Source organism: Manis pentadactyla, chromosome 4 (genome assembly GCF_030020395.1).
Source record: "Manis pentadactyla isolate mManPen7 chromosome 4, mManPen7.hap1, whole genome shotgun sequence".
Classification (NCBI taxonomy): Eukaryota; Metazoa; Chordata; class Mammalia; order Pholidota; family Manidae; genus Manis; species Manis pentadactyla.
Window position 1 is genome coordinate 108,560,772 of NC_080022.1, and position 16,863 is coordinate 108,577,634.

The window sequence follows — 16,863 nt, forward strand, 5'->3', positions numbered from 1 at the left end:
TCATCTCAATACATGCTCAAAAAGCATTTGACAAAATTCAACATCTATTCATGATAAAAACTCTCAACAAAATGGGTAGAGAGGAGGGAACATACCTCAAAATAGTACAGGCCATGAACATCAAACCCTTAGCTGACATCATACCCAATGGTGAGAAGCTGCAAGCTTTTCCTTTAAGATCAGGAACAAGACAAGGAAGTCCACTCTTACTATTATTATTCAACATAGTATGGACGTCCTAGCCATGGCAATCAGACAACAAAGAGAGATAAAAGGCATCCAGATTGGTAAGGAAAAAGTAAAACTGTCACTATTTGCAGATGACACAATACTACATATAGAAAACCCTAAAAACTCCACCAAACAACTATTAGAACTAATACCTGGATTCAGCAAAGTTGTAGGATATGAAATCAATATACAGAACTCTGTTGCATTCTTTTATTCTAACAGGGAACTATCAGGAATAGAAATCAGGAAAGCAATTCTGTTTATGAGTGCACCACAAAGAATAAAATACCTAGGAATAAACCTAACCAAAGAGGTTGAAGACCTATACTCTGAGAACTATAAGACACTGATGAGAGAAATTGACACAAATAAATGGAAATCTATCCCATGCTCATCGATAGCAAGAATCAATATTGTCAAACTGGCCACGATGGCAAAGCAATTTACAGATTCAGCAATTCCTATTAAAATACCAGTGGCATTTTTCAATGAACTAGAGTAAATGATTCCAAAATTCATATGGAACCACAAAAGATGGGGATATTACTCTCCTTGGCTTCAAGCTATACTACAAAGCTACAGTAATCAAAACAGTATGGTGCTGGTACAAGAACAGACCCATAGATCAATAGAACAGAATAGAGAGCCCAGAAATAAACTCATGTATGTATGTTCAGTTAATATAATAAAGGAGCCATGAATATACAATAGGGAAAAAACAGTCTCTTCAATAAAAGGTATTGGGAAAACTGGACAGGTACATGCAAGAGAATGAAACTAGATTACTGTCTTACACCATACACAAAAGTAAACTCCAAGTGGATTAAAGACCTATGTATAAGACATGAAACCAAAGAACTCTTAGAAGAAAACAGGCAAAAATCTCTTGAAGGTAAGCATGAGCAATATTTTTCTGGACAAGGGAAACAAAAGCAAAAATAAACAACTACATCAAAGTAAAAAGCTTCTGTACAGCAAAGGATACCATCAACAAAACAAAAAGGCAACCTGCCCTATGGGTGAATATATTTGTAAATGATTTATCCAATAAGAGATTAACATCCAAACTATATATAGAAATCATTTAACTTGGCACCAAAAACCCCCACAAATTACCTGATTAAAAAATGGGCAGAGGACCTGAATAGACATTTTTCCAAAGAAGATATACAGATGGCCAATAGGCACCTGCAAAGATGCTCCACCTCCCTAATACTAGGGAAATGCAAATTAGAGCCACAATGAGTTATCATCTCACACTTATAGAATGGCCACCATCCAAAAGACAAGAAATAACAAGGGTTGGCAAGGATGTGGAGAAAAGGGGACTCTTCTATACTCTTGATGGGAATTAAATTGGTTCAGCCACTATGTAAAGCAGTATGGACATTTCTCAAAAAACTAAATATAGAACTGCCACATGACTCAGTCACTCCCTGTCTAGGAATTTACCTGAAGGAAACAAAATCTCAGATTTGAAAAGACATATGCGCTGCTGTGTTTATTGCTGCATTATTTTAAAAAGTTAAGATATGGGAGCAACCAAAGTGTCCATCAGTAGATGAATGGATGAAGAAGAAGTGGTATGTATACACAATGGAATATTATTCAGCCATAAAAAAGAGAAATCCTTCCATTTGCAACATGGATGGATCTAGAGGGTATTATGCTAAGTGAAATAAACCAGATGGAGAAACACAAATACCATATGATTTCACTTATAAGTGCAATCTAAAAATAAAACAAAACAAAATGAACAGAACAGTAATAGACCTATAGAAACTGAGATGTGACTGATGGTTACTATGGTCAGGGGTTGAGGTGGTTGGGGTAGGTAGGTGAAATAGGTGAAGGGTATAAAGAGGCGCAAAATCTCAATTGTAATATAACTAATCATGGGGATGAAAGTATAGCATAGAGAATATAGTCAATAGTTCTGTAACATCTATGTTAATAGTAACTACACTAGTTGGGGGTTAGGACTTATTAATGCATATATAAATGTTGAATCACTATGTTGTATACTTGAAACCAATATAATATTGTATATCAACTATACTTCAATTTTTAAAAATGGAAAACAAAAAGAGATACCTCTCAATTAGCCACCTCAGAGCAAGAAAATGTGAGAGGAAAAGTCGCTGCTTTAGGAGTAACAAAAGTTAATAAATAAGAGAGAAGGCAGAATTCATGAACTACCACACATGCCTGGAAAAACTAGCACAGGTCTCACAGGTGATAAGATAGCAAGATGCAGATGAGTACAATCTTCCAGGCCCAGGGGACCTCTACCCTGGGGAATGGCGGGCCCGCAGCCTTGTTCTCAGTGTCCTTGTCAACCATCTGAGAAATCATGAGATCAGAGAGATGCCACAAGCTGAGGAAAGAATGCTGTCCCAGTTTTCAAAATTATGAAAATAACATATTCTAAAAACTGTAGACAAGAAATCTTGGTGTTGATCTTTGGCAAAATTCAAGAATAGATTAATACACAGAGGGTATGTGAACAGTTAGAAAATAGTACTAGAAACCAGTGTTTTCTCTAAAAGCAAAGGAGGCTTCATTCAATGAGAGGTGCGAGGATGCTGTGGGAGATCCCCATTCCCCAGGGTGTACAGATAGAGGGAGCCTGTGCCCTCCGCATCCCCTGGCAGGCTGCAGCATAAGCTCAGCTTCCTCTGCCTTAGTCCTCTTCATCAGGATGGATGTGTTTGGGCTCCTCTTCCTGCTGCCATACAATATAATACTCCTGGGTTCTGTTCACCAGAGCACTCCCAGGAAACAGAACACCTGAGGGGGGTTCTCCTGTCCTCTCGAGCTCGGCTTCAAGAGCTGGAAATAGAGCTGGAGCACCACAGGGTGGATCGGCAGCAGCTTTTAGAAGACTTGAAGGAGAAGCAGCAGGAGATCCTGCGTTTCCAGGAGGAACGACTGTCTCTGCAGGAGAAAGACTCCAGGTGATTGCAAAGGAAGGTGGCATAGTTTTCAGATTAGAATAAGGCAAGTCAATTAATGACTCCCTTTGGAAACCTTGGTTTCCCTTCTGCAACCCCTCATTTATGGGTGATTTTGAGCAGAAGGAAGGACTTCTCTAGCAAGTCCATTTACATTCCAAAGTTGAAAAAGTAAAACCCTATTATAGAAGGCTTCAGTATATCAGATACTGGAGAAAGAATATTCTCATGCTTCCAGCTAGTTTTGGGATAGTAGTCTCACTGTAACATAGGAAGCATCTACACTGACCATGAAAGAGTCCCCAGCACAAACCCTAGAACTGCTTGTCAGTGTGTAAATAGCACTGTAGAGGCAGTGACAGTACTGTGCTGGTGTGTCCCAGCTAATGTAGTTAATGGTGTAACTCCAGGGAAAGTTGGTTTGTCCCTCTGAACCTTGGGTTCCACATCTGTAAAATAAAAGCAGTGGTTTTCATGACCCCTGAGTTGACATCTAGATCTAAAACTGTGATGCAAAGGTTGGCTTACTGCTTATTGCTCTGGTGTGGCTGAGTGGCCTCACCAGCTCAGCGGGCCCTCGCCTCTCCCTTGCAGGCTGCAGCATAAACTGGCCCTCCTTCAGCAACAGTGTGAAGAGAAACAGCAGCTCTTCCAGTCCCTCCAGTCAGAGCTACAGATCTATGAGGCACTTTATGGCAATTCCAAGAAGGGGCTGAAAGGTATGTGTTCCCCCTACTCCCCCACCCCCACGAGCTTCCTGCCCCCTTGCTTAGTCCTGGAGAGGTCTTTACCTTGGGAGTTGTGGAGATCTGGAAAGCTACAGAGTTCTGTCAGAAAAAGCCCCAGCCAGGCCCGGGGCTCCCAAGAAGAAGAGAGGGGGCCTGTCATACACAAATCCTAGAGGTTGGTGACAGCAAGATCCAGCCCACACAGCCTTAAAAAGAGGCCACAAGAGTCAAACTTCACTCCCTAGATGGCCAGAGACAGGTGAACCAAAGTCTAGATTATACAATGATTTCTTTTAAAGACAAAAAACTGTCCTGATGGTACCATCACTTGAAAAGGTCTTAAATATTGTGTCTGATGCATACTGACCACACATGCAGCCACAGCAGCAGGCAACCTGTTCCCCTCCTGACCTCTTCCCTGGTGAGAAAAGATGTAAAAAGTGTTTACAGAAATACCACTAATAGAACCTAAATTTCAAGCCTGGGTTTACATTTTAAACTCTTTTATTGAGGACTTTTGCCACCTGCTGATATAATAATCTAGTATTTGAGAATCTTGTATTTTCCCATTGCTCTCCAAATGGGAGAGGATATTCTAAATACAAAATTTAGAGCCAGGCAGCCTGAAAGAGAGGGCTAATGTCAATGTGATGAAATTTAGCAAAGATTTTTGTTTTTTTAATCCTGACCTTGATGAAAAACATCAGAGGTAGAACTATAGGTTGGTGGGGCCTGGCTTTATAGCCATTCATGGGCTCAAGGATGAGGGAATTAGGTAGAAACACATTTACACAAGGTTGCTAGAAAAGCCAACTCAGCCTGAGATCCCAGTAGAGAAAGTGATGTCCATACGATGAAACCAGGTCAGAAATACTGTTTGATTGTGGGGCAACATCTTGTGAAAGGGACATTGACTAACTAGGGAACATAATGAAGACAGGGACTACAAAGCTCAGGGCCCAGAAATGACAAATTAATTGAAGAAACTGAAATGTCTCAGACTTGAAAAAGATCATGAGAAGAGAAGACTGGCTTTAAATATTTGAAGAACTGCCAGGAGAAGAAGAGCTAATGTGTTTTGTGTCCCTTCAGAGGGCTAAATAGGGCCAAAGGGTGAGGGCAATGGAATTTGAATCTACATAATTAACCCTTCCTTCCAGTTGGGGAATGGTTGGTTTGTGAAGGACTAAGCTCCCCATCCAAGCCCTAGTTAAATAGAAAGGAATCATTTGTCAAGGATCCTATAGAAGCCCTTCTTGGTTTTGATGGGATGTTGATTCTCTAAATCTTTTAATTCTAAGCTTTCTTGATTATATGCTTAAAAATTCCTTAAGTGATATATCTAATTATAGAAGTATTTTCACTGTGCAGCCAAATTTGAATTTTCATGAAACATGATTAAATTTCTTAATATGATGATGAGAAGGTGAACTGGAACTTGAAGAAATAATGGGGACACAGCAGGCTGAGATAATAGCTTTTGTACAAAGTCATGGAGTGTTGGGTCAAGAGAAGATGAACCTGCCTATAGAGGAGCTTTGTATCAGGGGGTGTGAGAACTCAGGGTAGTTGAAAGGAGAGGTGCCAGTATATAGAAGGCCTACGAGGTAGGATGAGAGTTTACATTCTGCGTAGTAGGCAATGGAAAATGAGTGGGTCTTTTCCAGGCCAAATAGGGACATGATGGAAACAGATGGAAAGACCGGTGAGACATCCTGGGGTTGGGAGACATTAGAATCAGGGAAACTGATTGAATGGGCATAGTGGTATTCCAGGCATTAAGTGATGTGAGTTTAATACAAGGTGCAACCAGCAAGATAAAGGAGAATGCAGAGGTAAAAAACATTTTTAAAAAATCAGCAAAACTTTGTGAGAATTTGGATTTAGGGAAACTAATGGAGGAAGCATCCTAGAATGGGGGGATTAGTATCTGGAGACCACTTCATTCTGAACTATCTCCCCTTTTATGTCTTTCCCCTTTTTATGGATCTTTTAAGATTTATTTCCAAACAACCTCCACTAAAGCCCCACAACTCCTTATCCTTAATTCTACAATCCAACAAGAGCTCTGGATTGAATTATTTTTTATAGACTCCTTTGGTAACAAAACCTAACGGAACTGACAGAGGGTATTCATAGTTTTCATCCATCCCACTTAGTGAAGATATTCACCTGCCTCACTGCAGAAGTGTGAATGCCTGGTGAAGGGCTGAGGCCCACATGCAGCGGGGTGCATGTGTAGTGGTATGTGCATCCTATTGCCCTGCTGAGAACCAAAATAAGTTCTACCTTTTGAAATACATTTGGATTTAAAGTTTTCAGACAAGACATGGTGGTTTTGTAGACTATTTCTTAGATCTCTTCATCCCCAGTATGTAGAAATAGACAGTGTAAGCTGAGTGGAGGTGAAAAACATGGAGAAGTTGAACAATTCAATTAGTTATGGTCCCTGGTCACTGGTGCCTGAACTCCCATTCTGCCAAAAGGCATGATGCCTTCTGATCCTCTCTCCTCTGATTCCTGAGTGTGGGAATCATCCAACCTTCTCCTCTGCCCTGGCCTTCTCTAGTTCAGTGCTGACTCCCTTAGAAAACCCTTTACTCTAGCCTGCAGGACTAAGGTTAATTTGGAGATGAAATAATAGGCTTGACCTCATCTGCCAACCAGATGCCCTCTAGATACATGTGGGTCATTTGACCCTCAGGGAAATTCCAAACTGGAGTGAGTGCCATCTCAGTGTGTGCCAGGCCCCAGACAAGAAAAGTGACACCTCCATTGGGTGCTGCCTGGGATCCTGAGATGGCAGTGGTGTCTGTGGCAGAAAGGAGGGTCACAGAGGAGTGTTCTGACAGGTGCTTGGATATACTTGGATCAGTGTCCCAGCCCTCTCCTCTCACAGCTTACACCTGGGATGCCTGTCCTTTGAGCGGTGACTTGAGCCATGTGGTGGCAGAGATCCGAGCTTTGAGAGGGCAGCTGGAGCAGAGTATTGAGGTGAACAATGGTCTGCAACTTCAGCTGGAACAGCAGTTGGATGGTGGCAGTGGCAAAGCCAGCCTCAGCCCCTCCTCCATTAACCAGAACTTCCCAGCCAGCACTGGCCCTGGTGACAAGCAGCCGCGCTTCCAAGGTAGGAAGGAAAAGGGAATCAGCAAGCCCTCGGCCCCTGGGGAGGTCACCAGGATGTCTGGTGGGACGGACGTCTGGTCTCTTCCATGCTCCTTAGGGTCAGGGTGAAATCCGGACATGCTTCATTCTAGTGCTGTGAGTGACAGCAGGCAATTTAGGGTGGACCTGGCTCTAGATTCTGAGTTGGCCACTTATACATTGTTTGCTTTGAGCAAGCTGTTTAAACTCCTCAGTTATTTAAGCCTTTGTGTCCTCATCTTTAAGATGAGAATAATAATAATATAAACCTTGTATAATTATTGGGAGCATTCGATGAAATAATTTGCACATGCCTGACAATCAGAATCACTCAACAAGTCATGTATGATACCTATTCCTTGTATTTGTGGAGTGGGTCTTAAAAATTAACAAGTTTTTAAACAAATTTTTCAAACAATTCATGAGAGGTAGGGCAGATTTTAATCTCTCTATCTCACAGGAGGAATCTTAGGGATTGAGCCATTGGCTGACCTGCTAAGGTTTACAGGAGCTAACAGTCGAAGCGGGGATTCGAGCTAGGTGTTTTGATTTCCAGTCTGTGTTCCTCCCCCATCACCATGCTCTGTCTCGGCACTGCTGGCTTTTCCCAGTGCCGTCGCCCAGCTTCCTATCCCCTAACTGGTGGGGAGCTCAGCAGTATTCCTGTCCCAAGGAAATCCTGGCTATGAGACAGCAGTGCTGGCACCTGCTTCTGCCCCCGCCATGCCTGCCTGGCCACAGAGGAAAGTTAAGCCAGTTCTCCCCCTCTCTGCCCAATGTCTTCATCAGTCTCACTTCCTCCAGTTTTCATATGAATGTTAATTCTATCTCCACACCCCAGCCTCTTGTCACATTAATTTCAACTTCTTTCTGTCCTTGAAACTCACCATCTCCACTCACCTCCACGGCCACATCCTCAACTTTATTCTCCCCAGGAATCATTTCTGCCCAGGATTATTTTCGTGCCTGCTTTCCCTGGGGCATGTTAATCCTTATTTTTTTCCCCTGATTCTGCTAGATTTTCACTTATCAGACAGCAACCTCCTTTGTCAAATGAAGGTGATACTCCTGAGATCATGTGGCCAGTAAATAAGAACACGTGTGTTGCCAAGTTTAGCGCCTGGCAAGGCGGCACTGCCGGGCCTCCTCGGATGGATGCTCGGCCTCCTCAGGCCGCCCTGGTGATTGCAGGGGTCAGCCACGCCTCCTTTCTGCCTCACCAGGCTCTCCCTGCCCTGCCTGCCCGAAGGGCTCAGCCTGCAGACCCGGTCGCTGCTCCTCCCGCTTTGTGCACCACAGAGGCCTGAGCTGAAAAGCGGACTCTGTGCCTCACTGGTCTGAGCAGGATCGTTTCTGTCCTCTTTGTGGTATTTTCCCAGTCCTCCACGGTGAGACTGCTGCCTGGTGTCCAGGGGGCGTCTCTAACCACCAAGGCTTCTGTCTCCTTGTTAGTCAGTCATTTTTCCAGTACTGACCCATGAGAATGGTGACCAGAATGCTGAGTTCAATCATCCCATAAATCCATTATTCTTCGATTCAATATTTATTACATTCCATATATACTATATACATATTGATGCATATTTATAGTTAAAATGCTTAGTATTAGATAGCATTTACAAAATTATATTCAAAACTGGGGTTAGAAAAAAGTACCTAATAAGTTTTCAAACCAGAAGTTGCTTCCTCATGGAACACCCTCAATTAAAGGAGCATCTGCTTGCTCCAAGCATAGTGATTGGCCGGCTGTTGCTCTTGATTGTGGTATGTGGGTGACGGCTATGTAAGAGGGGGGCCCTGCTGCCTTAGACCTCTGTCGGAGAGGAGGAGGCTGTGTGCGTGCTTGGTGAGCAGTGTGGTGCGGCGCCCCAAGAGCTGTTCTCGTCTCTATGCCCTAGATGCAGTTGCTTCCCCTCCAGTTCGGGACGTCGGCATGAATTCTCCAGCTCTGGCCTCTCCCACCTCTTCCACAGCTGCGGGATCAGAGGCCACCGTCCTCGATAGGACAAATGGTAAGTATAGCAACTAAAGGAGTCAGAAACTGATGAGAAATTATTAATGCAAGTACCCTTTGGTTGCCTACAGACACATTATCTGAATTTAGAGACTTTTCTCTGCATTTCCCAAGGCCTTTAGCCCTACACATTGCAGCTTCTGCGGCCTCCTTGCCGGTCATTATTCTTCCTGCTTTGGTTTTCCTGTCACTGTGTTGTGGCTTCATTGCACTGTAATCTCTCCCTTCTGCAAAGTGCTCTCTGTATCCAAGTTAATTTCCTTGTTTGTGTCTTCTCAACCTGAAAATTTTAAATCTTTCTATTAATAATATTTGTCATGAATATTTCATTTGTCATCAAGGATAAGATTTGCCTCCTAGCAATTTCATCATTGTGAGATGCTGTAAGGAAAGATTCTAAAAATACAGAATCCAGGGTATCTATGGACTTTTACATCATGCTCATATTTTCCAAGACTGTCTGTCTTGTCCTGGCCTCTTCGGTGTCTGATGTCTCATTTGGATTCAAGTGAACTGAGGCTGTGGTCATGAATAACAGTGGGTTCTGTGGTGTGGTTGTATTTTTCAGAGCTGAGTTTGGCCACTTCTCCAGGAATGAAGAACCCACCCGAGCTACAGGGTGGTGCTACCGACGGCTCCTTTGCCAATAAGCATGGCCACCATGTGATTGGCCACATTGATGACTACAGTGCCCTGAGGCAGCAGATTGGGGAGGGCAAACTGCTGGTCAAAAAGATAGCATCTCTTCTGAGGTCAGCCTGCAGCTTCCCTAGCCTTGAAGGCCAGGGCACAGAGGTAATCACACCACAGCTCTCAGGTGTGCTTTCTCTCTGTGCCCCTTCCTCTGGTCTCAGCTCTTTCTCCCACAACTGGTTTTCATGCTCTACATCTCCCAGAAGCTAAGGATGCATCTCCCACTTACATGCAGCCAGGCCTTTCTTCCCCATCTCCTACTTCACTCTGAAGTCTGCTTCGTGCAGATGTAGATGACAAGGAGTTCCCTCAGAGGCAGAGTAAAGTCCATGTGGCACGGGGGCCTCAGTAGGAGCCTCCACATGGTCCTGCACCACACATCTTTTCATAGCTTCATGTTTGTTACAGTCATGCTGGCACAGGGCCCTTCCTGGCAGAATAAAACCATTTAATCAGATGGCTAGAACCTGAGTACATATATCCACACGGGCCACCTGTGTGGAAGGGGTGAGAAGCCTGGCAGCCAGGGCATTTCCCAGTTCACACAGAGCAGGGGAGGAAAGCAGGCAGTGAGACTTCTCAGAGCCCCTCACCACTAAGGGGATGGGCACCAGCCTCTGGGCTGCCTGAGCCACTGGAGATGCAGGGACACGAAGGGACAGGCCTGCCCCCAGGAGCTCTGCACTGGAGAGGAAGACACATGTCTGAGTAAAGACAACAGCAGGGGCTCCAGGCAGTGTTAGAACTTGTTTTGGGGGTGAGGGCGTGAAAGCAGAAACCCCTTGTCCCAGGCAGGATGGTGCACAGGTTGCTGGGGAATGACAGGCACTCCAGGTAAGGGGCGCAGCACCACAGACCTTGGAGCTATGAATGGTTAAGCCCAGTTGAGGCATTAAGTGTGATTGAGGGAGCAGTAAGGGGTGACAGTGGCAAAATTAGGGACCCTACTATTGAAAGCATGGGAGCAGGACTAGAAGCATAAGGAAAGTGTGGGAGAAGTGGGCATCAAAGGCATTCTTGCCAGCAGGAGGGCTCTCTGCAGTGGCAGATCCTGGTTTTCCAGGTTAGAAGAGGGTTTCTTTCACTGGGTCAAGCAGGTCCAGGTCTGCCCATGTCCCTCACAAAGGAAGCTTGAGCTCTGTACTCAGGAAAGTGATCTCCCAGCCCCAGTGATGCCCACAGCTGCCTCCCTGTGTCCCCAGGTGCCTGGCAGCAAAGGCATCCATGAGCTTCAGAGCAGCACCAAGGCCCTGCGTTGCACGCTGGAGGAGTCAGCCGCCCTCCTCGCCATGTTCTGGCGGGCGGCCTTGCCAAGCTACCCTAGCCCCACGTTGCCAGGCCAAGCGGTAAGAGGCCAGCGTCCTTTACTGGTTCTGCCCCAAATGTCATTCTGCCTCCTCAGTCCTGTAGGTCCTGCTGATCAAGAGCTGAATGGTGAGAGGGGCAGACGAGCCCTGGAGGGAGGCCTCTCATCCTCAGTGGCTGCTCTCCAGAAACTCTACGTCCCTTCCTCTCCCACCCAGCTCCCCGGGAGACAAAATCAGGGAGGGAAAGGGAAGGATATGCAGAAGGCTGGACAGGAGAACCCTGGCCACACATGAATGTTCAGTTTCTTTAACTTTCTGGAATTTGGCTAAGCTGAAGCTCAGGGACATGTTACAGTGTCAACACCTCCTCCCTGCCCACAGGTCCACATGATCAAGCATGATAACACAGTGTCACCATGAAACAAACAGGCTCTTTTAGCCACTTACTAGCATTCCAACACATTGCTTAAAGCTGCAGTGCTGGGTCAGGTCCAGAGAGAGTGAGCCAGCCCCCAGATGCTCTCGGATTTCTGGTTGACAGAACTTTGGACAGGCAGGTTCCCTAATCTCCTCCCAGGGATTCTGACTGCAGGTTAGTATCACTGACACCTTAGGGGACGCAACTCTGCTAATTCCAAGGAGGGGGTGTTTTGCTGTTTTGAGGTTGGGGCACATATTTACAAAGCTGCAGACTGTCTCAGGCTAGGCGTCCCTCCCCAGGCATCAGTGTTCCTTAGGATGCCTGAGTGGGGTAGCTGACGTCAGCACCAAGTCTGAGCTCTTGCTCACAGCTGGCAACAGAAGTGTGGGCCTGGGCTAGTCTGCTTGGGGGCGCCCGGGTTCTCAGTGTCCCTTCCTAATGGCCTCGTCCTAAGCGGTCATCAGCTAGGGAACTTTAGAGCCCTCAGTGGAGGGATTCCACCAGAATAAGTTGGGAAGGTCAAAGAATCCTATTTTGGGTTGTAAAGAGCCACAAAGCCTGGGGTGCTTCAGGCCTTCTGCCCATTGACAAGAGAGCCTGTTCCTCTTCCCCAGGGAGAGTCCATGAAAAGGGAGCTTCTGGAACTGAGAACTAAACTATCCAAACAGGAGGGTGTCCTTCAGAGCACAGCTGAGCGTCTGAAGACAGCCAACCAGCAGAAGGACAGCATGGAGCAATTCATCTTCAGCCAGTGTGGGTGCCCCAAAGCTGGGACCGGGAGAGGAAATGGGGGGCTTCCAGACTCCGCATTCATGGTGCAGATGAATGGTGGCGGAGGCTGGGGGAGGGGGAGACTGGTGTGGTGTCCCGAGCCCACTGTGTCATGGTAACCATGAATGAGCAGGCCAGGGCCCGTGGGGACAGCAGGAGACCCTGAATGGTCAGACAGACACGCATAAGAACACACACCCAAGCCAAGTATGGGCCCGGCTGGTAATTTCTTTCTTGCTGGGCTGTTTCATTGTTTCAGTGACCAGGACACATGATGTTTTGAAGAAGGCAAGGACTAATCTGGAGGTAAGGAAACCACTGCACCAGTCAGAGTCGCAGAGCCCTCCCCAAGCCACATCATTTGCATCAGAATCTGTGGGTGATATTCGACCTGTGCTGGCCTTCCTAGAGACCACAAGTCCCCTCGTGGGATGCAGGTCCTCAGGAAGCACCCTTCTCATTTCCACCCCGTCACCTCTCCCACCAAAGCAGTAACATCTCAGTCACACCCACATTGTCATCAGCTTCTCTCTTCACTCCAATTCTCCTTCTCCATGCCAAATTGGGACTCTGGACAAATGTGAGTCAGTTGATTCTCACGGTCAGAGGACGTAGGGGAGTCCACCTCTGAATTAGCTTTCAGTAAAGGGATCTTGGGCCAATTACATATTCTGGTGTTTCTGTACCAGTTAATGAAAAACAAAAGCAAGAAGCAACCTAACAAACTGACGTCACTGCACACGGTGGGGCTGAGCACAGCCATCGGGTGGTGATTTATCTTTTCCTTCAGGCAACATCACAAAAGAAAACCACTGGATCCTGTGACCTAAAAGAGAATGTGATGATAAATAGAAACTGAAACTTAAAGAGGAATACGTTATATCTATGGCAGGCATTCTCTACATTTACTTAAAATAATAGCACATTCCCTAGAAAGTTCTTTGAAGAAAAACTTGAGATGTATGAAATGGCTTAAAAATCACAAACTAAGCCTTTTAACTTGGATTTTATAGTTTTGCTGTGATCAATTGAGCATATTCTTAGGAGTTTCCCTAAATTGTGACCTGAGAGAATGCTGGTCCCACAGTATGAAAATGGATTTGGCCATGATTTAACTCTGCTCCTTTTCTTTCTTTTTTTTTTGGCTAATTCCCTTTTTTTTCTTTGATGATTCCTTTCTTTCCTGAGTCTTTTTAGAAGAACACTTACAAGATTGCTTCTAGAAAGCCTTATTCCTGTCTCAGAAAAGGTAACGCAACAGCCTCACATCCCCGCTGGCTTCTCCGGGTCTGGAAGTTTCCTCTCCACCTCTGCTGTAGGCCATTGGAAGGGGCCCGAGGCCTGGGTTCTAATCCAGACTTGTCACTAACTGTTTTTGTGGCTTTCTTTGTGCGGTGGCACTAGACTGCAATGATCTCTGAGCTCCTGCTGACTTGGCCTCTCTCCGTCCTTAAGTAAATGGGACACACACTGAGCAGGGCCCTTCCCTGCCAAGGGCCCTGCCCTGCCAAGGGCGCTGGCCTTCCTGCACCAGGCTGTTCTGTATGTGCATGTTTCACACCAGGCCCTTCTCCTGGGAGATCACAAAAGCCATCATTTTGCTCCAAAGTGAATTAGAGAGTGAACGGGGCCCTAGAGAAGGAGTGGTGGGATCAGGCCTCCTGGTGTGCAGTGGCTTTGCGAGGGGCCGTCACCACTCCAGCTGCTGGGGAAGCTTTCCCTCCAACGGGTGGCACCAGTTGCTCTGCCAGACCTCAGTGCCTGCCCTCAGCTCAGCCTCTCGCCAGGCTCTCACCCTGCTGCTGGCTTCTGTCACCACTCAGCGCTCACTCCAGCCTCAGTGAGCCACCAGCAGGGCCTGGGAACTGGCTCGCACTTTGTTTTATCTTTGTCTCCAGGTGAAATCCCGAAGGGCTCTTCCATGCACTCCAGTCTTGTGACCCTTGCCTTCCAGGAGCCACGCAAGAAGTAAAGCCACCAGAGGTCCTTAAAACAGCAGGAAGGATGGGCCTGCCTGTCTTCTGCCCAGCTACCTGTCTGATGAGGAGGATCTGGAGCCCATTTCTCCACCGCTGGAGGGCCCAGAAGGAGCCAGAGATGTGGCCTGTGGGGCTGGGTGGAAGGCAGGGGCCTCTCTTGCAGTTGTAGACTACCATCAGCCGAGGGCCAGTGGCTCAGCACTGAGCCCAGTGTGCATAGCTTGTAGAGGACATTGTGACGCTGCTTCTGAATGCCCCACAGGCGTGGGAACTAGCAAGAGCACGTTTCTCACCTCGGTACCTATCCTCAGATGGTGAGCTCAGGGGAAATAGGACCCTGCTTCCCTCGAATGGGGTGTGTGGTCCCAACGCTGGTGCTCCTCAGCAGTTCTAAAAGCACGTGACTGAGCTGTGCTGCCCTGCTAGACAGTGGGGCTCAGCCAGCCCTGCTCACAGATCCACCCCTGACTGGGGCCAGCTTAGACGCATCATCGGCAGGCTGGATCAGTCTGCACTGCAGCACCTGAGTTCTTTGAATCCACAGGGTGATAGCAGTGACTTCCCAGATGCCATCCCTTGCTTAGCCTAGCACCTCCTATTTCTAGTCTCTTGTGATCTCCAGAGTGTACTGACCTCACTCTAAATATGCTGTCCTGTTTTATCATCCTGACTTTCCTCTTGGGAACTGGGGACTAAAGGCCAGACTAAGTCCATTGAAAGTCGTGTGTCAAAGAAAGTGATCATCTTTAAGTGGAATGTGAGAGGCCCCAGTTGTGCTAAGACCTAGACTGTGTCTTCACAGTGCTTTAGAATGTGTGTATGTGTGTATAAATATAATATATATTTATATATGTTGCTATAGCCATATGTTGAAGGCTAACATAACCGGTGGACAGGGTCGGCGAGAGGAAGTCTTTTTGGTGGCTATTAAAGCAAAATGTGTATAAAGAAAGAAAAAATTTTCTTCACCTGCTTTGTTTCTAATTTTTATCCCAATGTCTGGGCTGAGGGTATAAGAATAAGAAGTGGTGAACTATTGTTAAGAAGCTCATAGTCTAATGCTTAAAGCCTAAGTTTTAAAGAGTAAGTTTTTCCTTCTTTGTCATTTTATAGGAATCCCCAGTCTAAAAATATAGAAGAGCAGTTTTGAAATTTAGGGTGCCTTAGTCTCAGCTGTGGGGTTTATAGAAGCTACTTCCTGGGCTCCAGTCCCAAGAGATTTAGTCAGTGTGGAGACCTCAAATCTGCATTTTTCCCATATGCACCCCAGCTGATTCTGATGCAGGTGGGCTGCAGACCACAGTTTAAAATACATTGTTCTATAATAGTGAATCATAACTATAAATACACTTGTCTTATTTTAATTAAGAACCATTAACTGAAAATTAAATAAGTTGTTCCGTAAATGCTGACACACATTTCTTAATGTATTCCTTGGGGAAAGTCCTTACTTAGGTCCTTTTGCCTCCAGAACTAAAGCTATCGCTCCACAATTACTTCCTAGAAACAGATGAAAAAATGTAAAACAAGCAACAACAGCAAGAACATAAACTCAAGCACTGTCACCACAACCACCACCAACAGCAATGACAAGAAGATCTGTCAGCAGATTCTGGCCTGGGGCAGAGACGCACCCCACTCTCAGTGGGTGGCATGACCTCAGCATCTGCTTTTACACTCAGTTGTTTAAGTATTTCCCATGAGTGCCTTTGGCTGCCCACACAGAGGAACTCACTGGCATAATAAACAGAACAATGAAAGGTCAGCAAATCCGTAGTTGCTTAAAGACAAAGTAGCAGAATTTGAGGCCCTCTTGCTTATATTACCAATCACCCTATGCATACTCAGGCATCCCAGCAGATCTCCTGTCACCCGGTGCTCCAGGGCCAGTAGGCACAGTGAAAGATCAGTAATCAGGGAGGACTCAAATGTTGCTTTTAAGAAACTCATCATTACATCCGATCACAAATTACATTACATTTGGGGAAAAGCCTTAGAAGCCATTCTTGTATTTCACCCTTTGTAAAGTGTTGAGAAGTAACTCTGTGCTTTGATTAAGACTTGTAAAAATATGTCTTTGAAAGGAGGATTCACCAATATTTAACGGTTTGTAAATTCTTTTCCTCTGTGTGACAGAAACAGGGCCCATTCTTAAAAATAAAAGAGTCTTTGTGGCCACTGATATCTTCCAATTTGCCCTGATTCCGATAAGAACCATGTTGAGCTCTGTGCAGGCAGCAGGGTGAAGGTCCTACAGAAAAGAATGGGAAGGAAAAAAGATGGCAGGGACCTAACAGAACATCTGCACATGGGAAACTAGCTCTTGACCTGTCAACTGCACACAGCCACCCTGCAGAATGAAGGCAGCATTCATCGTATCCCACTGATGTTATCCTTGAGAAAGTGAACCAACTTGACACTTGTATTGGTTTTCTAATACTGTCATAAAAATTACCATAAACACAGCAGCTTAACTCAGATTTATCACTTCTCAGTTCCATAGGTGAGGAATCCAGCAAGGATCTCACTGGGCTAAAATTAAGATATCAACCTGGCAGCTTTCCCCTCTGGAGGCTGTAGGGGACTTTAGACTTTGGCCTTAGCCTTTTCCAGCTTTA

The 16,863-nt window shown here is 45.8% G+C and overlaps 1 protein-coding gene across 20 annotated transcripts in view; it reads left to right on the top strand.

The window, feature by feature from the left end:
- The window catches only part of PDE4DIP (myomegalin), a 245,740-nt gene extending 229,313 nt beyond the window's left edge, over positions 1–16,427 (top strand). For 9 of the 20 annotated variants that reach the window (XM_057500614.1, XM_057500610.1, XM_057500617.1 and 6 more), the window contains 10 exons: positions 2,999–3,188; positions 3,780–3,904; positions 6,813–7,043; positions 8,959–9,072; positions 9,643–9,869; positions 10,970–11,113; positions 12,110–12,248; positions 12,526–12,572; positions 13,464–13,515; positions 14,221–16,427. In XM_057500614.1, the coding sequence (XP_057356597.1) occupies positions 2,999–3,188; positions 3,780–3,904; positions 6,813–7,043; positions 8,959–9,072; positions 9,643–9,869; positions 10,970–11,113; positions 12,110–12,248; positions 12,526–12,572; positions 13,464–13,515; positions 14,221–14,414 (1,463 nt within the window). In that variant the 3' untranslated portion in view covers positions 14,415–16,427. Of the gene's footprint in view, positions 1–2,998; positions 3,189–3,779; positions 3,905–6,812; positions 7,044–8,958; positions 9,073–9,642; positions 9,870–10,969; positions 11,114–12,109; positions 12,249–12,525; positions 12,573–13,454; positions 13,516–14,164 lie in introns of those variants that run through there. The other 11 variants (XM_057500618.1, XM_057500615.1, XM_057500621.1 and 8 more) reach the window with 4 other exon arrangements.
- Positions 16,428–16,863: the final 436 nt, after the last annotated feature.